The 27,926-nt window shown below is 34.1% G+C and overlaps 1 protein-coding gene across 5 annotated transcripts in view; it reads right to left on the reverse strand.

Moving 5' to 3' along the window:
- Positions 1–12: 12 nt before the first annotated feature.
- Positions 13–27,926, reverse strand: part of LOC129233727 (uncharacterized) — a 36,756-nt gene continuing 8,842 nt past the window's right edge. For 2 of the 5 annotated variants that reach the window (XM_054867707.1, XM_054867721.1), the window contains exons 2-4: positions 5,400–5,571; positions 1,024–1,153; positions 13–205 (exon numbers count right to left, since the gene is read on the reverse strand). In XM_054867707.1, coding sequence (XP_054723682.1) covers positions 17–205; positions 1,024–1,153; positions 5,400–5,571 — 491 coding nt within the window. In that variant the 3' untranslated portion in view covers positions 13–16. Of the gene's footprint in view, positions 206–1,023; positions 1,154–5,399; positions 5,572–23,860; positions 24,020–24,088; positions 24,228–24,275; positions 24,425–27,926 lie in introns of those variants that run through there. The other 3 variants (XM_054867714.1, XM_054867736.1, XM_054867728.1) reach the window with 3 other exon arrangements.

Here is a 27,926-nt window from a genome sequence, read left to right on the forward strand (position 1 = left end):
TTCCAATGATTACAAATCACAGTATATGAGAATCATGTAGAATTGCTTTAGGTTTTGATGATAAATGAATGCAGTGGTGGTAGGAATTTTCGAAATTAACACTGTCTGATTCGGATGGATCATTAGATTCCATGAGATTTTTCGAGTCCCACTGGTAATTCAAAGAACATGAGCCAAGCCACTCAGCCTGTTTGCTTAGATGAGACTGAAAGAAAATGCAAGTGCATCATTAAATTTGTTGTTCATATTCATGTGCAATTAATTTTATCATTTTTCTACATGTTTTAGCTTCAAAACAGCTACATAAAACTGTTAAAAAATTATAACCAGTATTTAAATAATTATAAAGAGTTTAGAAAAAAAACATTTTCTAAATAGTATTTTTTTGGAGCTAAGTACTTTTGCATTAGAAAAAATTAACTCTAGAATTTTAAAGTAATTAAGTTTCACCAATATTTTTAATTACTTTGTTTTTTATTCATTAAAGCAAAATAAAATTTTAAATTATTAAATTTTAAATTCCAAAAGTAGAAAATTAATGAGCTTAAATAATCTAGTTTTGCTGTGAGTACTTAATGATATTTTTTTTTAATAGGACATTCATATTTTCTGCTTCATCAATGTTTCATTATTTTATGGCAAAATACTAATTAATCAAAAGTCTAAATCACAAATCAAAAAGTTTAAAATTTTGGGAAGTTCTAAACTTTAACTGTGTGGTTAAAAAATATATTGCAATAAAGTTTTTGAACTAAGCATGTCAAAAAAAAGAAAAAGAAATATTTTTATTTATAGCTTTCCAATTATTATTGTTTATTTTCTTATGAATATAAATTTTTAAAATGCTAACACCTAATTCCTAAGATATTTGAAATACATATAAATGATAAATTGTAATATGCAATATACCAACAGCTCGGTTATCTAGCTTTCTGTGCATTGCATGTAGTTCTGCCTCATTACTGACTTAAGGGTGGCAACTTACTGCATAAATTGTAATGTATGTTCAAAAAAAGAACTTACTGCTTTAACATCTCTCCTCCACATGCTACCACACTGTCCATTGCACTGAACACATGGTCTGCACATAGCATAGCCACCACATTCACTGCAGTCAAGACTAATATGATCATCGTACCAACTGACTCCACAACTGAAAAAAATAACAATGCAATTTTAATATTTTACTTGATATGAAATAATGTGATTGTTTTAAAGAATGCAATAGGGATTTAAGAGATAAAGTGCACTAATTTATGAATATTTGCATTGGCAATATAAAATCTACTGAACAATTTTTTAAAAAATAATAAATTTCAATCAAAAATGAAATTTTATTGATCTCAAAAACTGAAGGCTTAGAATCTTAGAGGATGTTGGAGGATCAGACACTGTGGCATGAGAGGGGGGAGGGGCTGCTGCAACCCCATAGCCCTACTTTTGGATTCGCCATTGCGCTCAAGTTTTGATGATCCTCATTATTCAATTTTTCCCTTGTGTATTTTAATTTTTAAACTATGCAATGATATATTTCGAAAGTTAGGGATAATTTCACGACCCCCTTGGGGGTCGCGACATACCCACAGGTTGGTAACCCCTGGCTTAATGTGATGATGATGGAAATATGAGAGATTCAAATAAATCTGCATTAAAGTGAAAACTGAGGGTAGATTACAGGTAGTGTGTAAGAGTCTCCCAGAAGTTATCATTCTTGACGCAGAGACAGTATCTTGGCCCGCAATGCTAGCAGTGGTGGGTGATTGTATAATGCTGTAAAAAACCATACTAAGCACCACATACAAAGTATTCCAATGCATACTTTGACAAATGCAATAACTTTAGCACCAAGTCACAATGACGAGAAAAATGTTTGTCATGATTTTCAACTAAACGAAGAATCATCATGTTTGCAATAAAAGACACCAGCTTGAAAGTAGCAGCAAATAAGACGAAAGTAATTAAGTTTGGTTGTAAGCAGACTGAATTTAATGAATGTTCCTCTATGTCAAAGTTTAATTGTTATTCTTCTCCGCAACACCCCACCTCTTAGCTTTCAGCCTTAAGTTAGTGTAATTATTACTGGTATTGATCTTTTTACCATTGAAATTGATATCAAACTGCAAGCAGTCTTCTGTTGTCCTGAAAAAGCTGATGTGATTATAGCAAACCACATAGTTTGAGAAAAATGAAAAGGGAAGTCACATTTAAGAGTTATTTCTGATGACACAGGTTCTTAGCATCATAGCTCATCATCTTTATATAAGAACGGAAGTAATGCTTTAAGGATCAGAGTTGATCATGAAGAGAAGCTCACTGGAAACTAGAAAAATATCATGCCGACCTCCTAGCAGCGTATGCTTTCACTGGCTATAACACACTGCTATTTTTTTTAGCCATAATCAAGAGGATTAAGAGCCAATGAGAAAGATGAACCAGCTGATTTCTATAAAAAATTTTGGTAGTGGTGCAAGTAGGCAGTGTGGATAAAAACCAGCCTTAGTAGAAGTCAAGCCGCTACGTTTTGGTCTCGTAAATGCCTTTTTCCACTCGGATCTCTCTTTGAAACATAATTTATCACAAATTTTCTAGAGGCAATCCATCCTGTTTGGGGCCATATATATAGAAAATAAATTTTAAAGCTGAATGTATCACAGAATCTATTGTCCCCATTGGAACACCTAGATGAATAATGTCCATGACATTTGTCAGCTCCAAGCAAAATGCTCAACTTAAACAGTTGCAGGTGCACTACTGGTTGCAGAGTAAACTATGCTCCATTTCGAAAATTCTCTATGCCATGTCCATGATTCTGCTTTTGTTACGGATTTGATTGCAAGGATCCTTCAAAACCATCAAATGACAATAGTGATAGCGATAATGATAGTAACAATTAAGAAATATATCCTTCAAAACCATCAGATGTCAATAGTGATAACGATAATGATAGCAACAATTAAAAAAATACTTTTAAGAAAAATAAAAACAATGTGTGAAGTCACCTGAATATACCATTTTTCTTTTGCAAACTATTTTTCGTTTCAGCAACAAATTGTTCTATTACAGTCCGTATGTGGTCGAACTGATTTTATTTTGTATCCTTTTTATAAACATTTCTTTCCAATAACAGTGAACCTCATTCATCCAGATTTATGACTCAGGTTGTCTGAATTAATGAAAGTAAGAATCAAAGAAAATAGCCTCTATAATTGAGCTAAGGATCACAAACAAACTACTGCACACTGTAAAAATTCTCAAGAGCACCCCAACTTGCTGCTATTGACACCATTCAACGTCACTGACATGACAGTAACTTCTCTCGGCGTGCCACAAGCATAACACAGGCCTGCAAAAAATATTAGTGCGCCTACTCTTCTTTCATTTGTACAATCTTTACATCTAAATGGCTGTCCGGATAAAGTGAAGTCCGGTTTAAAAGGGTTTGGATGAATGAGGGTTTACTACACAATTTGTACTGGCTAAAAATTACTATAATTTTTTTTTAATTTCTAATATATTTCATCTCACTTATGTTTCCTATTTTTGCTTTTTACCTTTTAAAGCCGCCATCTTGAATTTTGCCATTTTGAGAAAAACATGTTCGAAAAAGAGGTATAAAGCCTTCTAGCCTGGACTATATTCAAAAAGATGTGTGATATTGCAGATAGATATCCTAACTATATGCTGACTCAGCGTTCGTAGCTGACTGAACACTGAACAATCAAGAAGACGTTTAAGATTAAATATTGATTCAGATGGTGTCAATAAGAGTCTTAAAAGATATCAATTTTGTTTTTTGAGTCACCAATTTGTTAAAAAACTAATTAATAGCACTATAGATTGATTGCAGTTGACAAAATCTATGCTGACCAAGAAACCATGCCATAGTATAATAATGAAAAAACTTAAATAAGTAGCAATCAAGAGAGCACAGTAAAACATTTTTTGGATGCACAAGTTATTTGCCCTTGTGTCCTCAATATCAATATGATGCTTAAAAGTCTGCCGAAATTCAAATTTAGCGAGTTTTGATGTGTAATAGAAGAAAATTTTTCAAATGAATGTCCTGCCACATGTAGACAGTGAAATCGCGTGGTATTTGGCACTTTTCTTAAAATTTTGATGACTTATATCTTGATAATTGGGGTACGAGAGCAAATAATTCTTACGTAAAAAATATCGTAATAATACTTCTTTCAATTGTTACCAATTTTCTTTTTTTTTCATTATTACACTATTTGTGTGATTCCTAGATGAGGTTGAAAGGGTAGTACACCTGAATATGCCTGCTTCAGCTATTTATCGTTTTTTCCCCCATTTCGGTAAATGATATACAGTACAACCTCGATATCTCAAATCTCTCGGGATGGGAAAAAATTTTGAGATATCGAGTTTTTGAGTTATCAAGGTTTTTAAAAAATTACACTAGAAACTCACAATTACACACATGTACGCTATATGCATTTATATAAGTACTATGAGACCACTTTGAATTACGATTAATAAAGTAGTCTTCAATATTTTACTAGATTTGAAATTTTATAATTGTCGAAAGTGCAAAGGAAGAGATTTTGAAATGAACAACAATTTCAAATTGGTTTTTTACCTAAAAATTTAAAAATTCTTATCTTCAACTAGTAGCTCCCCACATTCAAAAACTTTTCAGCAGCCATTTTGTAGGAGTTAAAAAAGCAGAAAGATGAAAACGAGGAACGCATTTCTGTTTTCACTTGAAAAGTGACTGGCGAAAAATCAACCCCCTTTCCGCAAAATGGACAACATGTTCGAGAGAAATGCACAAAGATTCTAAACTCTGGGGAAAACACAGCACCCCTTTCATACCAACACTCCCCTATTATCTTGCTTCAATCCCCTAATCACAAAGTTTCCAAGAAGAGAGATGAAAACTGGTCCCTGGAACTGATTTTACTACAAAAATTGCCAAAGAAAAAAGACAACTGAAACTTGCTTCTGTGCAAAAATTTCGACATATCAAGGGTTTCGAAAAATAAATTTCAAGATAACTATGGAAAATACATAGGGGTTTTTATATAAAATGCAGGGGAAAAATATTTTTTCGAGACATCAAGGGTTTCGAGATAAGGAGGTTCGAGATATCAAGGTTCGACTGTACAAAATTAAATATAACGACAAGAAGGTTTATTGAAAGTATGCCAACCAAACTACAAATTAAAAAGGATGATTACTGTACTTTTTCAAACACTTTTTTTGGAACGTTACATAACAGAAGCAATATGAGTTATTCAAATAAAATAAGCTAACATTTCCAGGCAGTGAAATTATGCACGAAGTTTTAGATAACATTTAAACGCTCTTAAATTCAAAATGAATAACTATGCTATGACTTAAGAGTCATCATAAAACATCAAAATAACACTCACTTAGAACAAGAATTGTAATGCCTCCGAAGACCTTCTAGAGTCAACATGTCTGAAGTATCGTGTAGAATATTTTCATTTAAAAGTCTAGAGTTTTCATTTTCTGAGCTGAGGTCAGGTTTTTCGCTTCCTTCTTTAGTTAATAAAGAATAATGCATTTCAGAAAATTTAGAATCTGTAAAACAAAGCAGTTTTAATTGTTAAGCAGAAATAAAAATCAAGCTATTCGAACAAAATCTGGAAAATTTTGCATTTAGTATAAACATTTGCAAAACAAATTAATATCTGAAATTAAGAAACTTGATGATTAAAGCATAAGGTCGTACATTTAACAAATAAGGAAAAAGTGTTCACTGATGGATGAAATAAGAAAATACAGAATATATATATACACACACACACTATTGCGTCAAACAAGAGAGTTTGACAAAAAAAAATTTTAATTAAGTAATCATAGAAATTAAAGATAAGTTTCTAAACTAGAAACATCCTGCATTAAAACATAACTTTTTCAAACTTTTAATGTGATTCTTAGTACATGTTTTCCTTGGGGGGAAAAATTGGAAAACATTGCCAGGATCCAAAGGGGAGGTTATGGGGTCATGAACAGGGGGGGACACCTGTTGGCCCGGGCCCGCGCCTGAAGGGAGGCCAATATTTTTAAAATAAAGGGTCAAATATATGGGTAAATAGTATAGAGGGGGGGCTCATAAAAGTCATTCGTGGCAGGCCCCAAAATTACTGTGCATGCCCCTGGTCATGAACCCCCCCCCCCCCTCCTCCAGTTAAGGGACCAAATATAGATTAAAACTGCATTTTATTATTTTTATTTTTTAAACCCCCGATGGGAGAACTCACCTGAGTTACCCCATTTTGACCCAAAAACTGTATTTTGCCACCCCATTCTAAAACTGACTCCCTCCTAAACTAGAAGCTGGATCAGCCTTTTGCCAGGACCGCTTTAGGTACAGGTGAGTTGTGCTGCTGCCTAGAGCCTCCTCACTCAATGGATCCTTACACTAGCCTAAGCCATTGCTATTAAGAGCGATAAATGACCTGTAAAATTCTCTTTTTTACCAGAATAGCCAGAGGCAGTAGTAAACCTTCTAAGCGAGGATTTCTTTAAACTGCAAATCATTCTGATGTATTATTTTTAGTGGCAGATTTACCATGTCACAATTGCTGACTGGGTGCAGAAATGGATTTAAAAAAGCGCATGATAAATATTTTACATCATTCTGTGACACACAAAGGGGCCCCTAAACCCAGGGCTTAATTTGTAACAAAAGTGTGGAAGCACTATTGCGTTCCAAACTAATATCAAGCCATAAAAAGCCTGAATCTTTCGCAGTAATTATCGAAAAATCCTTAACTGTGACATCTTCCCCCGATTTACTTTATATGTGTATATTTATTCAAAATAGAAAAAATAAATTTAAAAATTGACATTACTTTAACCATCAGTTTGTGAAAAAGAGAAATTCTAATAAGGTATGCACATATTTTTTTTAATCAAATGATATTTAATAATAATCAATATTTTTTTGAATCAAAAATCAATGATTTGAAGAGTAAGTCGTAAAATGTAATCATGCGGATAGTTATAAAAAACAGAATACGAAAAAAAAATGCATTATCAAAAGCTGAGATGAGGGTATCATAAAACAGTCTTAGGAAATGATTCTTAAATATTTCATTCTGTTTTACCAGGGGTGCGTACCTAGGGGGGTCATGGCACAGACTGCGCCATTGAAATTTTTAATGGGGTGTTTTGAGTGGTATTTTCTCTTTATTGGGGGTTCTTGCTTTTTGGGGGGGGGGGGGGGTCTTAGCGATTTTTAGGGGGTGCGCCCTTGCTCGAAGAGAGGGATAATTTTTTTTTTCCCCGGGGGTGGGAGGGACTTTTCATAGCCGTACATAGAAATGACTGTAACAAAAAATCTAGTCAAGATTTGATTCATGAGTGGATGAAATGCAAATTTTTAAGTTTACAACTTGAGTGGAAACTTTTTCCTGAAAATAAATATGTACTTCTTATAAAGGAAAAAAGTCTATGTAGAATTTCGAAATCTAGATTTTATATCTGATTTTCCCCCAACTTTATTTGTCCTTCACTATCCTTCAAAAATGAACTCGGGATGTAACTGGATGAAACCGATTTTTAAATAGTTATTATTAACAATTGCCTGCCTTCGATACGTCTCAAACAAAGATAAAAGTGGGAACCGGTAAAAACGGGAAGAGGATAAGACCTTCAAATTAAAGATTCTAGTTCGCGCCGGATTCTTCACAAAAATAAGAAAAACCAACTTTAGGATCAAAAACTGGTAAATAATAAAACACGTCATATGACACCCTTACTAAATTAAGCATTTTTTTTTAATCGATTCAGTACATCGCCTACGCGTTAGAACGCAACAAGAATAAGTTTTGCTTCGGTCATTCAAAAGCCTAGATGCGACACTCAATTCCGTATTTACGCTGACTACGTCATTGCTAATAGTATTTATAGACTAAGGTAAGTCGTTCGCAGACCAATAAAATGTCAACAAATAATAAGGAATGGTATGACAATTGCGAGGAAGGAACTTAAGTGGGATTAATTTTAAGATGTTTCTCAAATGCTTTATTATTATTATTATTATTATTATGTTACTTATATGGGACCAAGATGCATACGCTATATTTTGCTTAAAAATACTTAAAAATTCAAAAAGTGACAAAATTATAGAATTGATATTGAAAAGGATGACCAAAAGAACATTAAATTAGGCCCCGATCGTGAATGTTTGAAATTCGTGCCACAAGGAAAAGGAAAAATTAGTGATGAATACTTGCAGAAAGCAGGTATTGAAGAAAACTTTAATAGTCTTAATTAGAAGTTCCCAAACTTTTTTTGTTGTGTGAACCTCTCGCTATGTAATTCCAAATGATCTAAGAACTACAGTCGGACCCCGATTTAACGAACCTCTATTTAACGAATTTCGCGATTTAGCGAATTTTTCTTTTTCACCGACTAAAATGAAAGCAAAAACCCCTGTTTACCGAATAATAAACCCCTAATTAAGGAATTATTTTAAAAGCCGGGGAAAAACATTTTTTTGTTAGTTTGAGTTAGGAAATATTTCATTGTTTTCCAATGTCCGGAGCAGAAAGACTTTTCTTGGAACCAACAATTTTTGACGGGCGAGAGCAACCAACAAATAGTGATTCTGATGCAGAAAGCGATAGTGAAACTCCCATTAAAACTTACTTTTTCAAATGCTTTACAGGCCTGGAAACTAAAAACATCTCATGCAGCAGGCTACAAAAGACACAGTATTTTCTTCTCTCCATAAAGTCGAAAAAGAACTATTTCGAGCCAAGTAGCAAGGAAGTTGTAAAACATCTATTACTCAGTACAATAAAATTTCAAATTAACTAGCGTGTATTAAGTCGTGAAATGCTGAATAAAAAGTGTACACTTTCTAATTATGGATATTTTTGCGCATTTGCTTATTAGGGGTTTTATATATTAAAAAAAAAGTGCATTTTAAAAAGAAACTTTGCACTCCGATATTACGAATAACCCCGATTTAACGCCTAAAGTTTCGGTTCCGGTGAATTCGTAGAATCAGGGTTCGACTGTGTATCATTCCAAAATTTGTGACATATGTACATTTGAGCATTCCAAAACGGAGTGAATCAAATGGTAAAGGTTTGTCCAAAGCGTTCGGCTATATGAAAGCAGAATGTATGGAAATGTCACAGGACAAATTAGAAATTTTCCCGACAATGTGAACGTTTACAATTTGGGTTTGGAATGAACTCGCAATGCTTAATACTTCAAACACATTTTTAATAACTGGCAAAGAGACTCAATTTGAAAGCATTTTCTTCTGGAGTGAAAAAAAAAATCATTCTTTTTTAATTAACGCGTCACAAAATCCAAATCTGGTACGTTGACTGCAAGACATACGTTCTCAATGACTATTTAGTGAATTTGGTGCTTTGAGAGTATATTTTTAATGTTTGATAACACATTTTTTTATATCTTTGTATGCACACTTATTTCGCCATCAGTAATTTATTTTCAAACATGATTAATATTTCCCATCTTTTTTTTTGGTGGGAACGCAACAGCCAATGAAATTGTTGAAACTTGATGTAAAAACACGTTTTTCACATTAAAAACACAGTGGCGAAATTTTTCTGGAAATGTTCCAGTGAAATTTAAACATTGTTAGATGCCCCCCCCCCCCCCCCCCTTCCCCGCGCAACGATTTCACTCTCAACAGATTGATTATGCCCCGAGAATTTTCTTCGAAAGTCACAGCATTCAGAGAAACAATTTACATTGTATTTGCAACCGACGCAGAAAAACTTAGTTTACTTGAACACTATCCAATAAATCGCAGAAAAGGGAAAATATTTACTTCCGAGAAAATGTGGAGAAAATAATTTGTTTCGAATGCAGGAAAATGCGATTATTGTTTCTTAAGAGGAGAAGAACTAAAAATAGTTTCAATGACACTGCTGCTGCGTGTCGTTCGAGGCCGATAAATGCGAGATTAGGAACTGCAATTTAAGCGAGCCCAAATTGAATTGAAAACGATTATTTAGTCACGTGAGTTGAATTCAGTTCATGACAAGCACGTGTTGTCTCGCCTTTTGTCAGTGAAATCGGCTCGTAACAATGATTTCGGTTACCGCAAGTTGACCTTTAACTTGAATGTGAAGGCTCTTATGTAATATCAAACACAGGAAAAACCAATAAGGGTGGAAAAAAAAAACCTTTTCCCGATTTTCCTCTTTCCACATTGTTACCTGATAAGCATTTCTGCAGACTGATCTTTTCCTTCCCTCTCAGTAAAATTTTATGATTTCTCCAAATTTTTGGACTGCAGTAATTTGAAACAATTATTTAAAGCTGATTATTTTGTTTATGTTTTCAATTAAGGGGTGTTCATACTCTTAAATCTTGTTCAAATGTTTAAATAAAGCGGACGCCGGTTAATTGAATCAGTGGTCAATTGAATAAACCGCTTTCATGAATCAAATTGCTAAAAACAGAACAAAATCCAGCTTTATTGAATTAGCCGTTTTATGGAATCAAAACTGAAGAGCAAGCATGATTCATATAAGCGGCGGCCACTGAATTTAAACCAAGAGCTTTCAAGCGGCACTGAATTCATGGTTCTGTTTGATTTTAGTTTTGTAATTACAGATTAAAATGAGATTCTATGAACTAGAATCCATTTTTTTAAGTATGAGAAAAGTAAAATTGTAATTTTTTTTTCTCTCTGGTTATTTATTTAAGTAAATATATTTCAGTAAATAATTCTAATTATTTATTGAATAGTTTATTTTTTACTGTTTTTCGTTCTCGGGAATCGATAAAATCAAGTCAATATGTTTGTTTGACGGCGTATTGGGGTATGACATGATAATGAGGCTTTCGACCTTGAACCCTCCCGTTGCAAAATTTCTGTGTGCGCCACTGTCGGTGCCTTATTCCTGGCAAATTTGGTGCTTTTTAATTACACCCAAGCAGTTTTAGAAATTTTCGAATCCAATACCGTAAGTTCATTCGAAGGGGGGGGGGGTCATTCTTCAGCATAACCCCACCCCCCTAAAATGGTAGTCTGCATCCTGGTCTCAGAAGCAATGCTCTCTTCTGGCTGTTCTCATTTATGAGAAAGAAAAAACGAGCTGATGTGTGCATCACATGACTTCCTTTTACTCCAATTTAATGTCATTTCCCCATTACTGGCAATTTTAATGTGATTCAATAGTTTACTCTCTAAATATCACCAACAGTGGTGAAATTGAAACAGATTTTTTTAAAAAATCGCCAAACTTGTCGACAAGTTGACGACAAAACTTGACGACCAAAAGACTGGCGATATATCGCCAAATGTCCGACAAATTATAACACCACTTGAGTTTACATCGAAATTAACAATGATTTCCCCCAAAAAAGGGGCAAAAGACCCCTTTAGAAACACCCGAATGCAACCAAAAGGGGAGGTGCATAACCAGACCCCACTAGGAGTCTACGAACCAAATTTCAACTTTCTAGGACATGCCGTTTTTGAGTTATTCGACATACATACGCAGATTCGCACATACATACATACGTCGCGAGAAAATTCGTTGTAATTAATTCGGGAATCGTCATTACGGATATTTCGCGTGTCTATACGTTCTTAGGCACTTATCCACGTCTGGTCGAGTCGAAAACAAAAAACTCAATATTCATTCGGGGGGTGAGTAAAATGGAAATTAAGGTCCATTTTTGAGCGAAAATTTTTTCGCGAATACAATACTTCCTCTTTTGTAAAAGGAAATAAAAAGGTCTTGAGTAATGTGACCGCTGCGCCGTTTTGAATGGGAGTTTTCAGGTCGCCTGTTCCAGGGAGCGTTAGAGCTATAATATACCGCTCTGACAAATCGCTGCAATTTGAATGGTTAAGAATGTTTGCTGGTTGACGATTTGTGGTTGTTGAGTGACTAAATTAGATTTGTAGCTTATAAAATGTTACAACGTTTCTATTAAATGAATAAAATTCTAGAAAGACTAATTTGAAGCAACTTAGTAAACAACATTAAAGAAGAAAATAAACATATAATAAAGTAATAAAAATAAAAAAGTACGTTGTTACCTTAATGAATAATCATTATAAGGAACGACAAAAAGCACTGCAAACCAAACTTTTGTTTTGATACTTATGACACAGATTTCATTTGTTTACAAGCATTCGAAAACAAACATTCGAATGATGCAAGAGAACCTCAGCGGGAAAAACTTGTCATAGTTCCTGCAAGGTACTTTAACGAGAACGTGACCTCAATTTCGAAAGGAAAAGAACGAAGTTAAATGATTTCAAGAGCACGTGAGTTGTGCAAATTAACCAATCGAGTTGGCTGTAAGTTAGTTGTAATTTAAAACCATTTTATTCCTTTACTTCAGTTCTAGCTCGTGTTAGACGATCTTTCTCCCTATGAAATTCTAAAAAAATATTAGTTTCATAATGAATCATGTTTGCAACAAAAAAAGGGGGGGGAGGAGAGTGAAAATTTGTTGCTCTGCGAAACCTGAAGAACCCAAAGTGATAATAATAATAAAAACGGCAAACTAAATAAAAGCTTATCTTTGTTTAAAATGTTCTCCAACATTATAAATTATCCCAAATTAAAACGGCGATCCATGTAGAGTGCATTAAAGTATGCTGTCCTAACTTTTGACTATCTACAATGATTCAATCCTGATTGCCCATTTATTTTTTAAAGCATTACATATTAGTGCTCCAACCACAAATTGTAAGTTTCACTGTAAAATGTTTCTTTACTTTAAGAATTAAGACAATTATTTTCCTGTCATAAAAATACTTGATTCACTCATATATCGATGCCACTCACAAATTTGGGATGCCCCATCCAAAAGCACTCACAGTTATGCATGAAGCCTTTCTTCCATACATTAATGTATGATGGGTCAATTCCATGCATTCTAAGCAGGGACCCAAAGCCGAAAAAGTTTCGACGTAGCAGCATCGCTCCCACATAAGCTATGGCCCAAGCTCAAGCTGCAACAACTTTACCATATATTTATGCACGTTTTTGAGTTCCAGATTTTAATTTGCAATTTTTACAATAGACATTAAAAAATAATAAAATAATGGATAGAAACGAAATGTTTTGTTTTTCATATCAGTTCTTATTTGATAAAACGTTCTAAATATCTTTTGTAATTCAAATTTTAGAGCAAGCTTCAAATTTTATCTATTAAGAATTGATTATTAAAGGAATATTTCTTATTTTCTTCTATTCCATTTTGGAAAAATACGCATAATAGCAGAAGATCTCTCATGCCAAACCTCTTATCTGCGCTCTATCTCAGCATTGCGGCCTTAAGATTGCTTTAATATTTTCAGTAAACAAAAAAAGAAAAGTCCTGGGTAAAGTGATTATTTATAATGAAGATGTGGTTAATGAATTAAAAGTGTCTACCGGCCACAGCCTGTTTACTAAAATTAATAATTTTTAGGTATATTTAAAGAACTAAAAGAAAAAAAAAAATGAAAAACTAGAGGCCTGGAGCAAGGGAAAATTTAGAGCCGCAGCTCCAGTGAAAAACAGCTCCGAATCCCTGATTCTTAATTCTGAAGAACTCACGCTGTAAGCCAAGTGGAGCATTCTTTATTCCTGGAATTATCTTCATCGCACGACAATGCTCTAATAATTCAATAACTAAATAAATACAATGTTGCGTAACAAGTCATCAGTATGCAAAACGTGTGTAAAAACTGACAGTACATAGTAAAACAATAGCTCACAAACATAATTCCAAATTCTACGGAGTTTCGTTCAAGGATGCACTGAACTACTGAGAATTAGAGGTCACAGATGCACGAAACGTTGAATTCCACAGAAAGGTTAATCTATGAAAATCACGTCAAAACCTTAAGGTTGTGCTAGGCTTGGATGAATAGGGATCACTTGTTGAGAAGCAAAGTAAAACCTTGTGTAGAAAGAAAAAAATTAAGCTATGCTTGAGAAATCCGAGGTCAAAAAGAAAAAAAAAAGACATGCGAAAATCAAATACGTTAGTATATTTTCCTGTATTTTACGCGCGAATGCTTGACAAATTGTAGACATATGAAGGACTAGATTAATCCCGTGCTTTTGTTTTCCGGCTCAATTCAATCCTTGATTGGTTTCACGCAAATTTTGCTCTATTCTATTTTTTAGACGATTAGAAAAAAGAACAAATAGGTTATCCTACCTAAGAAGTTTCACCAAAGTAATAATATGCAATATTGAAAGATGTATAAGGTCAGAACCGTCCGAAAAAGGGAGGGGGGGAGTGCCAAGATATGAGGGAGCACCATAAACTTAATTTTTGCTAATTTTTTGCTCCCCAAGCAACCACCTCAATTAGAAAAGCTTCCCGCCAAACAAGATAAACAATTTGAAGAATCGATCTATATTTCTGAGGAGTTGAAGGTGGGAGGAGGTTCTAACGGAAGTAGGTGTGATGAAAGAGGAGAACAGGGAGGATGATAGTTTGGCAGATACTTGGTGGGCAAACTAGATATCATGACTTTTTAAGGCGGAGGGTTTTTTGGTTTAGGATGAAGGCTTTCTTTTTTGTGGGGAAGAGTTTTAGGTTTTCTTGGCGGGGAAATTTTTACAACAGGGTTGCTTTTGCTGAGTCTATTTTACGTTACATATTTGCGTACTTAATTTAATTAAAATAGTGCGGTCTTTCTTTTTTTGCAAACGCAACTTTTTGCAAACTACGGGGGAAAAAAAGTTTTTTTTTTTTTTTTTTGCACTATTTAATTAAACGAATAAAGCGCAGTTTTTTTTTTAATGATCTTTGTTTGCAATTTTTGCGTAAAAAGGTGAATGACACCAAACGCAACTGGAAATAGGTATAAAAAATACGAAAAAGATAGAGATTAATTAATACCGTGGCCAAATAGTTTTAAACAGCCGCCGCAGGCGGCGAATTTGGCATAAAAACAGGGGGCACGGGCATCGCCGTGCGGGTACTGCTAGTTCAAATATATACATACAATTTCCTCTCATATCTGTGAAACTACATTAGGGGATCAACAGCTACCAATTTTTTAAAAAATCAGCTTTCCAGTCTCGTGAGCTCTCCCCTTCTCCCTTCCCAAGTTAGAAAGGGTCGTTACTCGATCTGGAGAGAAGGTTAAATTCCTACACAACGTGGTAAAAATTAAAATGGCCCATGCATTGAGCAACATTCCATTTTAAAAGGATGGAAGCCTAAATACCATTCAGAATGGAAAAAAAAATTGGAATATCAAGAGCTTTATTCCCTTTGGAGTAAACACCTCATTAAATTGGAGATCGCCGTCGCCTAGTAATCACTGTTTAGAAACTGCATATCAGCCCTTCTAGCAAGAAAATCATCGCTTAAGTGCAGCTTTGATTTGTCTCCTATTTAAAAAAAATAATAAACCGACACTGAGACTATAAGGAGCGGCCAGCGACCTTGAATTATTCATGTGGCCAGCCGACGAGCCATGTTACCTTGAACCCCTTCCGAGATTATTAACCCATTCCTTGCCCCGGCCGATACAGGATCGGCCGCGCAGTTTGTGTTAATACTGCCCCGGCCGATTCAGGCTCGTCGCAAGAAAATGGTTCCTAACTGCCCTCGACGATCCTGTGTCGTCACGGCGTTTCTAGCAGTTTTTGCTTCGGCCGAATATGTGTCGGCGATCCTTCCAGGAGCAGAACCCTGTTATTGCGCTTCTCTGTTGGGTTCTGGAGCTTTTGGGGGAGCGGTAATCAAGCTCTTTTCTTAGACAAAAGGGATGTAACTTATAGTATTTCACAGAACTTGTTGTAATTTATTTTATTTTACTAAGATATTAACTTTTCAAGTACTCTTTGATGGGACACGTATAATGCTTCAAATAATCAGGCATTATATTTTTATCTTTTCGTGGAAGCTTTGTTTCTTAGCATTCTGGCATTTGAACTCCTGATGAACAAGTGTGAAAATATTTCCTTACATATTTATCAATATTTCTATGCCTGAATAAAGCAAATAAACAGAAATATGTTTTTCTTGTTATCAAAAATCCACCTTCTTACGCAAGTATCCTTCACTAAATTGTTCATAATCCTCAAATTTTATAATTTATTTTACGCAATATTTTTTTAAAAATTATCTTACGTATCTTAATTTTGTACGAGTACGTTTTTTTTTATTATTATAATGTGTTTACTACGCTTTTTATTTATTTGTATACTATTATTATTTTTAGTGCTTATTTATTTTTAAATCATGATATTTTGAAACGTAAATTATATCTTTTTATATTCGCGGCACCCTTTGATGGATTTTTAGTGATACGGTTTTGAATATTTTTTTATTTCACGAAAAAAAAAAAAGACGACCGCATTGACTATACGTAAAAGTTGACTATGTAAAACATAAAACAGATACGACAGTACGAATAAAATGATAATATCTTGAGTTCTTTTTTTGTACGCTTTACTCATAAGAAACAAAACATTCCTTTTCTCCCATTCTTTTTCAGATTTTATTTATTGTCTTAAAATAGCTCCAATGTTTTAATTGTACCTTCTTTTATGAGATTTTAAAAATATAAATTAAATATTTGGTTTCTTTTCAATAATCAAATTGCCATAATTAGTAAATAATCCTATGAAACTAACTTAAATTTATCCAAGTATGTTTAAAAAAAAGATTTAAAATCCGACTCGATTTCAAGCAAGATCTCCTTTTTTTTTTTTCCTTCTGAAGACATGTTCCGTCATATAAGCATAAAAGCTTGCTTTGAAATTCCTTTCTGAGCTAAACTGTTTTGTTGTAAGAAAATAATGTGGAAGGGTTGACGACAAAACACTAAAACCTTCTGACCATTCTTTGAATGGAACTAACTTGCTCGGATGTTTGCAAAGAGGGTCCTTGGAGAATACAGACCTCCCAGTCGGTCTAGTTATTCCTCTCTCAGCTGGGGGCTTTTAGTTGCATGCACAAAAGTATCCTTTAGGGAAATAGGGGATTAGCCGCAAGTTTTGATCTTTTGTAATCATTTATCTTTAAAATACTTCCCACGCTTGAGCAACTGATATCTGGGCATTCAGAAGGGATTTAAAAGTCACCTGAATTACGATAAAAGTCGACCATAGTCCTGCCATCAAAGGGTTCTGTGTTTATTGGTCGTTTTGAAGTGTCACAATATATCAAAAGGCACCGAAGAATACTTTTTATCCTCCAGCGTTTGGTCCGCTTGCTCACACGTTGGATCGATCAGTCAATTGTTTGAAGAATGTTTTGTTGAGGCCTTTTGAAAGATAGATCATCTTACGTTTAACAGTAAAAGAAAAAAAAGATATACTGAGATAAAAGCAAAAAGAAAAATAAATTAATAAAATTATTAGTGTTATGAAAATAATTTCTTTTCGTCCAATCCTCTATTGTTTCTTATTTTCCTGTTATGTACTGCGTAAATGTATGAATATTTCAGCACATATTAGCAACCTTGTATTTTATTGCACTATTTAATTCAGCGCTTAAAAACAAATAAAGCGAAGCGATTTTCGAATGCAAGCTGAACAGCAAAAACAACATTAAAATACCGATAGCAAAATGGGGAGAAAAGTGTTATTACAACGTAGCAAAAAGCAACTCCGTTTCGTTATCTGCGGCATGCGCGTTAAGGGTTTTCGGGCTGGTCATCGAATGGGTTAAGGAGTAAACGAAAACAAAATGGCGAAGTTAAATCTCAGTCGCGTGCATTGAAGTGAACGAACGCGCCGAATGCAGACGGTTCGGTGACCCTGATGGCGATGGCCAGGAACCTCTTGAAAGCAGCCTTGAATGCACGTGAGAAGATGATACTTCCTAAAAGCACACCAATTTTCGAACAACCAGTTCTCACATTTCTGATTTAAAAATAAAAATGCCATTTTAATAGTTAATTCGTCATTTCTCTCTTTCCTTACACAAGCATCATCTTCTGGTTCATAGCAAAGTCAGAAAACATTTCTCATAAGGACTAAACACTGAACAGTGGTCAATAGTTTGCATAAGTAGATCAAAAAATCAGGTCTTCAGGGTCCCATCTAACTGGTTAAACCATAATTAGTGGTAGATACCCGGGGACCCTGGAGCACCCAACTCAGCCATTTTGCCAATCATAATTTGATATTGAAAAATATATAAGGACTTATTGCTGTTCCCCCAGAAGGTAAATTTCTGGCTGCGCTAGTGACCTAATTTGAACAATTCCTTTTGATGCATTGAGATTGCCTTGAGATGGTGACAACAAGGGAAAATCAATAACGTGATCTTATTTTAAATGAAATTACGTAATTTTGTTTTTCCGCAATGTAGCTTGAGAAGCTTAAACGCCATGAAACTACTCCTCCAGAAGACAATCTAGATATGCATTTCTGTATGTTCTTTGGATGGAACAGGGGGTCACTCGGGGGCGATGTATGATCTTAAAGTCGTAGATACTGCTAACTCCTGTTTTTAAATTAGTTGAGCGAAAATTGTTTAATATGAAAAAGTAAAAGGAATAATGAATGATTAAGTCTTCGAAACGCACCAAGCAAAGGAGGTTACATGATTCACTTTGCAATTTTGGTGATAACAAATGCTTGCTAAGCACCTGACCCTCCTTCCCGCCCTGCTTTCAGATCTTTCTCTCAAATCCCAATGCAGGGGTGCCCACCTGGGGGGGGGGGGGTGTCGTGGCGCAGATTGCGCATTAAAATTTTTAGGAGGGGTAGTTTTGAGGGATATTTTTCTTATATGCGGGGGCTCCGCGATATTGAGGGGGGTGCGTTCTTACACTTAGGGGGTGTGGCACCCCTGCAATGACACGTGAAATTGCATATAATTTCAGCAATTTGTATGCACCAAGAGAAACTAAAAGGAAGACTTAGTTCGGAAAATGAGAACTACCTGTGTACAGACCTCCTGAAATACTATGAAGTATCCTCCACCCCTGCCATAAAAAAAGAGAAATATGCACTTTAAAAAACTTTCCTAAAAATTTCAAAGGCGCAGTTTGAGGGGATAGAGTGGGGTGCGTGAAAACAACGGCCTAAAACATTTCAATGGCCCAGTCTGCGCCATGCCCCTTCCCCCCCCTCCCCCCCAAGTGGGCACCCTGGGGAAAAAAAACCCTGTAAGCAGCTCAACCCTAGTGAAATATGGGTTTGATTCATCATTCCTGGTTAAATTTAGCTTTATTTTTTTTAAAACAATTTCTTAACCTACAGCAGTTTAAAACTTTTTTAAAACGAGAGGAATACAAAAGTTGAAATAAATAAAATAATCAACTGTTTATTTTTAGCTTCCTTATTCTAGGAATAAGGAAATGGGATTTTCAAATTTTACCAGGAAACAATCGTAACCTTTGTTAACTGTCAGTTGGAACGACCTATTTATTACCCATTAACGGTAATTTCAGAATTTCACCATTCTAGATGTAAAGGTAAGAAACTTGTTGGACTACATTTCATGTTAAAGTAGTAATATCATTATGCAACCAACGCCGGATGTACCATGAAGGCTACAGTCAAGGCTACAACTGGCTTAAAACTTCAGCTTTCAATTCCATTCCATGAAGCAGGAAGAAAGTCGACAAGATAATTAAATACATTGGACATCCTGACCCACAAACTCAAGTTTTCAAGGGGTAATCTGTGTCAAATAAATAATAATAAAAAAAAAACTACAGAAGAAGTTCGATTTGCAAAAGCTTAGTATGGCCGCGATTTTATTTTTTCAAAAAGTTGTTTTTTTTTTTCCAAAATGAATAAAATTTTACTCAGTATCATGAAGTGAGAGAAAAATTAAAGACAACTATTACATTTCAGAGACAGTTGTGAATCAAGTAATTGAAATTTGATTTCCAAAAATTTTGTTTTTAAAGCAGAAAATTTTGGGCTACATTTATAAACGCCAGTTGGTCAACCAGCAAATAGAATTTAAATTCAGGAGTGAACAAGCTGGAATTTGCCGGTTTGATCCCCCCCCCCCCCCCCGATAAAAATATTTTTGTTGGATTGCGCTGAAAATTGTCTGTAGCCTAGGGTGAAAAACCATAGTTGGGGCAAACCTAACCTGGCAGTGAAAGCCACGCAGGTCCTCATCGCAGCATTACAATGCTGCCAGGTTAGGTTTGCCCCAACCATGAGAAAGGTCAATTCCGCAACACTATTAGCTACCAGTTTGTTTGGCTCTCTTGGCTGCTTAAAGAGGTTTTCCGCCTCCAGCTCAGTTGCTTCCTATTTCTGGCTGATGAGTGCTAAAAAGCACGAAACGGCAGTCCTCGGATGGAATAACTGAGCTGGCGGTGTATTTTATGTAACTATTTAACTGTCCTCATTTTTAGAATGGATAGAAACTTGGGTAAAATTTCCGCAATTCTTCACACAGAAAGATTATAAAACTTTAATTTCATTTTTTTTTCTGCTGGGAGATCGACTAAGGCTCATCAAATTTATTTCTCACTATGGAATTCCAACGTTTCACTTTAGGCAAGTTTCATAATCTATTAGTTGCAAGTGAATTCCCTCAAAAAGAACCTTTTGATTCTGAAAACGCAGCTTAATGCGGATCGCAGATGGCTGAGTTTGAAAATGGCGGGTTATCGGGAATGCGCGCGCAACAGGTTTGCTCGTGGGTGGTTTTTTCTTTTCGACCTACCAGAATGTGACCGAGTACCGAGTTTTCGGGAGTCTACTCTTATGTTCTATTAAAAAGGTGAGATTTTAAACAGAATCCGTTTCACCAACCCCGTAAATTCAAATTTTTCCAGGGGCGTGGAACAAAAAGTTATGAACTCATTGTACATTTCATTGAAACACTAAAATATGCCTACTTATTTCATTGATCCATCAAAGCCTCGGAGCTATCTTCCCTTCCTGACCCTCCTTAAGTGACAGCCTGAGAACCCTATAAGCGCTGAATTAAGTAAAATCAGGGAAGTGAAGTAATAAATTTTAGTATTACTGAAAAAAAACGGGGGGGGGGGGGGGGGGGGTAACGTATTTGTTACTTTTAAATCCCGATTTCAATGCATGTTGAAAAAATCCATCCAGTTATTGTTTAATAACCCCCCCCCCCCCCCCCCCAACTATAACTTATATAAGCGACGATAAAAACGAACTCTAGTCTTGACATTGCGAGACGTAGTTAGAACATTCAAAATTAAATTTAAAACGTTTATTTATTTATTTTTTTAATTGATGTTTAAAAGAACAATAACATTTAAAGAAGTTCAATTAAATGTTATAACAAATAACGGGTAAAACGAATGCCGGAAAAATGTTCTGAAAGTGGTTTTCAAAATAGAAAATTGTTTCTTTCTCTCCCAAACATTTATAATGCGAAAATTTTCAATATACTTAATCAAAGAGTTTCTATAAATTAGTAATTTATTATTTAAAGTACTTGAATAAAAACAATTTATAATTCGCATCGTTATCACTATGACTTTAAAAACGAAGAAAGTGGGGAAAAGAGCACAGTATATTTATCATTAGTTTTACTATCTTAGATTAATTTCTTCTTCTTTTTATTATTTTTTTTTTTTCGGGAGATCGTTTAAAAACCTTCTCCTCAATATCTTTTTGAATGCCAAATGCTAGCTATTAACTGTTTCGATCTTTCGATGAAAATGGAGTTGTTTCCTTCAGCCAAAAGTACTACTTTTAGTCACTGAAATTGATAGTATATATATATATATATATATATATATATATATATATATATATATATATATATATATATATATATATATATATATATATATATATATATATATATATATATATAACATGAAGCGAGAAAAAACTTTCATTTTCCCAACGCTTCAATTTTAATTACTTTTTTAAATGTTTAAATGTCCGATTTTAAAAATAAAATGATGTACTTTGGCGCACCTGTCTACCCATCTACCCACTAGTCTAGTGTGGTAGTGGTCTACTGCGGTTCCACGTTATGATAATCAAGAAGCGAATTAAATATTTCTCTCTACGCTTGCTATCAACCATATCGTTGATAGTACACGGAGGTAAAGATGTAAATTAAATATTGTGCTCTGTGAATGACATTTCATCATTTGTGATGTCATCGGCAGAAGCGTAAGTAATAAAAGCGCACCGATTAAATATATTTCTTTTAATATTAAACTTTGTGAAATTATTTAGAAAATAGTCAGATCCTATGTTTTTAAGCATTCTCTTTCAGAAAAAAATACCTTTAAAATTTCGGAAACGATCCCATTGGGAAAAAGTCTGAAAAAAACCAGGGGTGCCCACCCACTTAAGAGCAAGGGTGCACCCCCTCCCATAAATATCGCAAAGACCCCCCAAAACAAGAGCCCCCCCAAAAGGGGAAAATACCCCTCAAAACACCCCCTTCTAAAAATTTCAATGGCACAGTCTACGTCATGATCCCTCCCCCCCCCCTTCCCAATCTCCCTAGTGGTCACCGCTGGAAAATCCCGTGTGGTAAGTTTTTTCTCCTTAAGTGTACTTAAAAAAGGATTTGTGCAGTTCTGGAAGTGCTGAGAAACTGCTTCCCGATCATTAAAAGCAGTGAAATATTTTGCTAAAACCTATCCCGCTTGGAAAAGTTTAAATACTGTCCCCACCCACCTCCTTGATTTGTACGGGGGAAATATGAATGTGCTCCAGTTTTGGGAGGGGTTTTAACTCCAATACAAACTAGGAGACCGCAAAATTTATTTTTATTTTTTGTTCAAGCTGTCATCAAATACTTTCAACTTCACAGCAAAACCATAAAATCGATTTTACTCATGTTCCACGTCTTACAAGAACCCTGATCATTATATCACTGTTCTTTGTTACTAAAATTGTTTTAAAATTACATTTCCTTATGAAAAGATGAGATACCAATATCAATTTCAAACGAAAATAATAATTTATGAAAGTTGAAACCATATTTGCAATTTATTAACAATTTTAAATTCAAATATATCTTTTAAGTTATACACAACATTTCTCTAAAAAGTACTTTCTTGTGCAACATTATCTACTCCTTTCGAAATATTCAACAAACATAATACGGACGCAAAAAATAACCTGGCCTTTTGCATGAAACACACCCCCTAGGTCTTATAACAAATTTTATTTTAACACAGATTACACTTTCGTGATTCAGTCAATTAAATATGGAAGTTTTTTTTTTTTTCATTCATTCATTAACAGGATTTTTTAAAACTTAAAAATAAATAAATCACTTTGCCAAAACTGTTCAATTAGGTTTGTAAAGTAATAAATCACAATTACTCTTTTGAATTCACGCAAACACACACAATGCAGACATCAATGGAAAACACAACAGATGGGGTTTTCAACTTACCATTCCGAATTAAACTACCAAATTTTATAAATTATATCAAAATAAGACGAATAATTCAGAAAGTAGCACACCGTATTTTTTTTAAGTAGCTTTAAAGAATATTTATAGAAACGATTTACGGTAATAATTAACTGTTTTTTTTTTAATTTAAAGTTTGTTGGAAAAGAAATAGAAGCTTGATGAAAAGGTCATTACAGAAATTCACTATTGAATATAATTAAAATTTGTTTAAATAAAAAGATAAATTAAAACCTCCGGATATAAATCATTTACAACCCGATCCTGTCATTGCATTTTTCCTGGAGGGGGTGGGGAGGCAAAGGATATACTCAATTTATATTACAGTACAACTTCGATTTAACGATTTCCTCAATTAAATGATACATTTCACTGGTAAGCATTTGACAGCATTGAATATCTATGGTCCTCGATTTAAAGATTTACTTGATTTAACGATAACTTTTTCCAGTCCCTTGACAATCGTTAAATCGGAGTTAAATTGTAACGAAAAACAACAAAATACACCCCCTCAGCACTATACCCTCAGGCATGTAAATACACTTACTTCCTTAAGTCAGGGGAGGGGCAATTGCTCCCTTCTGACACCCTTAAACGACAGCTTCGATCTATTGAGAGAAAGTGACATTTCAATTGGAAAAGTTAAACTGAAATGAAATGCGAATTGAAGTAATAGATTATTAAGTTACGACCCATTTTTTTTTTTTTTTCAGAACGCAAGTGATAGTTTAAATTACACCGAAAACTTTTGTGTTTATGATTTAGAAATACTCACGTGTGCAGTCGCTAACCTGTCAAACATCCGCATTCAACAAGTGCCATGTCCGCGCGTAAAATATATAAAGCATTAATTCAAATTTTAGCTATTCATTTGTCATTAAAAACACTTTCAGATGATGTAACATCAGAGATCAATACATAAAAAGGCCAATAACTATGTTGGTAAACGAAAAAACACTTACGCGTATGAAGACGGATCTAAGCACAACCGCAGAGTAGCAGAACTAGGAAAGAATTGACTTGCCAGAGAATAAAGCTTTATGTCTGGGTATTACCCTGACGTCACGAAAGAGAGCAAGAAAAATATGGCGGCGAGATAGAGCGGGGGAGGAAGGGTAAAATCCGTGACGTCACTTTATTGCATGCTGCCGGTAGTTGGAAAGAACGAGCAATGAGCGCACGTCATTCGAAAATAAAAAACGCGTTTATATTTTTTTGCTCGACCAAACTTTGATTTATTACGTAGGTTAGCGTTTCATAACAGGAAAGGTGTTATTCATTGATCCGTGCATTGATATTGAACGAAGTGACAAGAAAATTGTTTCACTGTGTCTAAGTATATTTCTTGAAGCTATTATTAAAAGTTGAAGATTAATGATCTAATTTATCACAAAATACGGAAATGTTTGTTTTTCAAAAAGCATCTGTCACAAAATACGGAAATGTTTGTTTTTCAAACAGTATCTGTTGTTGCAGTTTATTTTTATTGCTCAGGAAAATGTTGGAAAGGATTTCGAAAAGGTGAATAATTTTATGTTTGTTAGCAATTTGAAAATCAAGTAATGAAAAAAGTTTAGAATTACCACAATGAACATTATTTTGAGCAATGTGTTTTTTCTCAGCTGTTGTTATTCACTTGTTTTTTATTTATTTTTTTTTTTTACAACCAATTAGTTACCCTTAATAGACCTAAATTCTTCGTAAAATTTAAAAAAAAAATCATCAAAGCGAGAAATATGTTTATGCGGAAGAAAAAGTCGAAAGTCCTACTTTTTAAATTAACGAATTTTATCTGCGTTTCGTAAATACAGTTTTTTAAATTGAAACATGAACTTTCAAGGACATCACGGCTGCAAAATTTTTAATGGTGTGACCAGAAACAGTTAAAGATTTTTCGTTCCGTTGAACTAAATTCGTTACTTTAGTTTTTCCTTTACTAGAACCTTTTCTCTTCATTTTACAAATTTATTTATTGGGTAATCAAGATTGCTTTTTTTTTTCTCTTGACTGTTGAATGGAGTCCCATTATTTTTGAGGTCTACCGGCCTCCGTGCGCAGTCCCTGTCATTAATTTGAAGTCTTGAATTCAAGTTAATGACAGGGTTTTTCTCAATTTTGATTGCGACAGGAGCCATTTGTAGAAACAAGAAACCCAACCATTAGCGTCCTTATTGCAATTCGTGATTTTAGTTTGAATTCAAGACATCAAAATCCAAAAAAAAAAAAAAAAAAAATCCAAATTAATACCTAAATATGTGCTAGATGATTGACTTTTTTTTATTTATTTATTTTTCTATTTTTATTTATTTAATTATTTATCTATTTTTTAATTTTATTTCATTTATTTTTTATTTTTTTTAATTAATTAATTAACTTATTTATTTTTTGTCATTTTGACGCATTTAACATCTTGTGCGGGAACACTGAAGTGAATGAAGCCATAACTTACTGTGACGCATTTCGCCAGCTGACTCGAATCTGAGTCTGACATCGAATAATGATATGAAAAGAGCTCCATCTATTATTTATTGAAGAAGGCTTCAATCGGATATTCAGTTGTGTAACTGAAGTTTCATCCGCCTGAGGAATTCGAGCGTTAAAATCTCCTAAAACTACAATACATCAAATCACGAAAAAATGCTCAAATGCCAAAACTTGGCGGTATCTCTCCAAATATGGCATAAAAAATGAACTCTCCGAATCTTGTTTCAGCTTGGTAGTACGTATTGGCAAGATTTGGTATCATTCCTCGAGACAATCTCTGTAAAACCGTTTTTCCGGCATCAATTCGTGGAGCGGCGGGAAAAATTTTATTCCTCACAAATGTTATTTCAACAACTTTTGATGGTTAATCAATGAGGGGGTAAACATAATTAATAAGACAAAATACTGTTTTGACAAAGAAGATATTTTTTGATCGAAGCAAAAACTAGAATCTGTTTTAAAGTTCAGAGTATCAGAATTTATTTTGTATGTCTTTTTATGCGAATCGTGTAAATAGACTACGTACTAAGGGATACATACAGGCAGACCGACAGGCTCATTTTCCCGATTTCCAGTTTTTAAATTTATTTAATTATTTTATTTATTTTGACCTTTTTTCTGTTTGTTTTTTGAGATTCATGGTTTTTAGCCTACTTTCCCATAAAAGTTTTAAATAAATGAATAAATACATGAAAAACGGCCTAATTCATCGTAAAACACTGAAAAAAAAATTAAATACTCAGATAAAAATTGAAATTTTTGGAAAGTTGGGTTTTCAAATGAGAAAATGTGTGAATGTCGATCTGCTCCCCCCCCCCCCCCCATAGCGGTTAAGGAAATAGTCCGATCCGAGCAATCATTTTTTTTTTCTTTTGATTCGAAATATTTGGATGAGGATAATACATGATTCATTAAACACATCAAAAACTAATACTTAGAAATAAATATTTTTTGAAAAAAAAACTGACTTTAAAACTGCAGTTGGATGTTGTTTTAAAAAGTAAAAAATAATTTTATTATTTGAACACCGCCGATTCTGCTTTTAAACGTAATTTTTGAAGTCGGCGAAAAATAATAGGGAAAACTCCGTACTATATTTCGTTTATATTTTTCGGAAACCCCACTCAAAATTAAGAACGATACATTTGTGCCACAACTACACTAATATGTTGTTATTAATGTAATGTTTGTGAATGCCATTAAAGAACCTGAATTCATTAAAATGAATATTTGTTTTTTGAATTGTGGTTGCGTATCGTTTTGCCTATCATTTTCTCGCGGATTTCAAAAAATATGTTGAAAAGTATTATCGGGGGTATTTAAAGAATAAAATTATTTTTTTACTTTTTAGAGCACTTTTCAGCTGTAGTTTTAAAGTCGATTCTTTTTTTTTTCTCTTTTAAAAACATTTTATTTTAATTCTTTTTAAAATAAACGTATTTCAGAAATACCATGACGACATTACAAAACTTCGCCTTATCTTTTCATATAAATGCTTTATGCAAAAAATACATAAAAATTCTGGTGTGAATCCCCACACTACTTCTTTTTACGTCGATTAAATGCTAATCGATGTTTTTCAATAACTCAAAGGAATGGGTGTGTGCGCTCATGTTCGAGCGTTAGAAACAATACTTAATTAAATAGATTTTCCGGCATTTTCGTACATGTATAGCCCGATTAATATGTGATGATGCCCTAGCCAAACGCTTTTTCGGGGCCCTTTTGTAGCCAAACATTACAATCTATTGCGTAAAAAGTTTTAGCCATTTGGGGGCCACTAAAGAGTGGGGCCCTAGGCCACGGCCTAGTTGACCTATTCAGAAATCAGGCCCTGTATCGTGTCTATGGTAAACGTGTAATTGTATGGTAAACGTGGAGAAATCTACGTTCTTTTATTAGCGTCTATGATCCAAAATTGCATAAAAATGAGTGGAACGTGTATAAAGAATAAACACACAATATAATATTGCCTCAGAGAGAGAAAGAAAAGTTTTCAAATAAAAACATCTGTGTTATTGCTTGCTTTTATCTTGCTTCTGCTGCATACGGTCAATTTGTTTTGTACGGAACACAATAATACTGTACGTCAGACATTGGAAAGTGGAAATGAAATGCTTTAAATAATT

The sequence above is a fragment of the Uloborus diversus genome, chromosome 1 (assembly GCF_026930045.1).
Source record: "Uloborus diversus isolate 005 chromosome 1, Udiv.v.3.1, whole genome shotgun sequence".
Lineage (NCBI taxonomy): Eukaryota > Metazoa > Arthropoda > Arachnida > Araneae > Uloboridae > Uloborus > Uloborus diversus.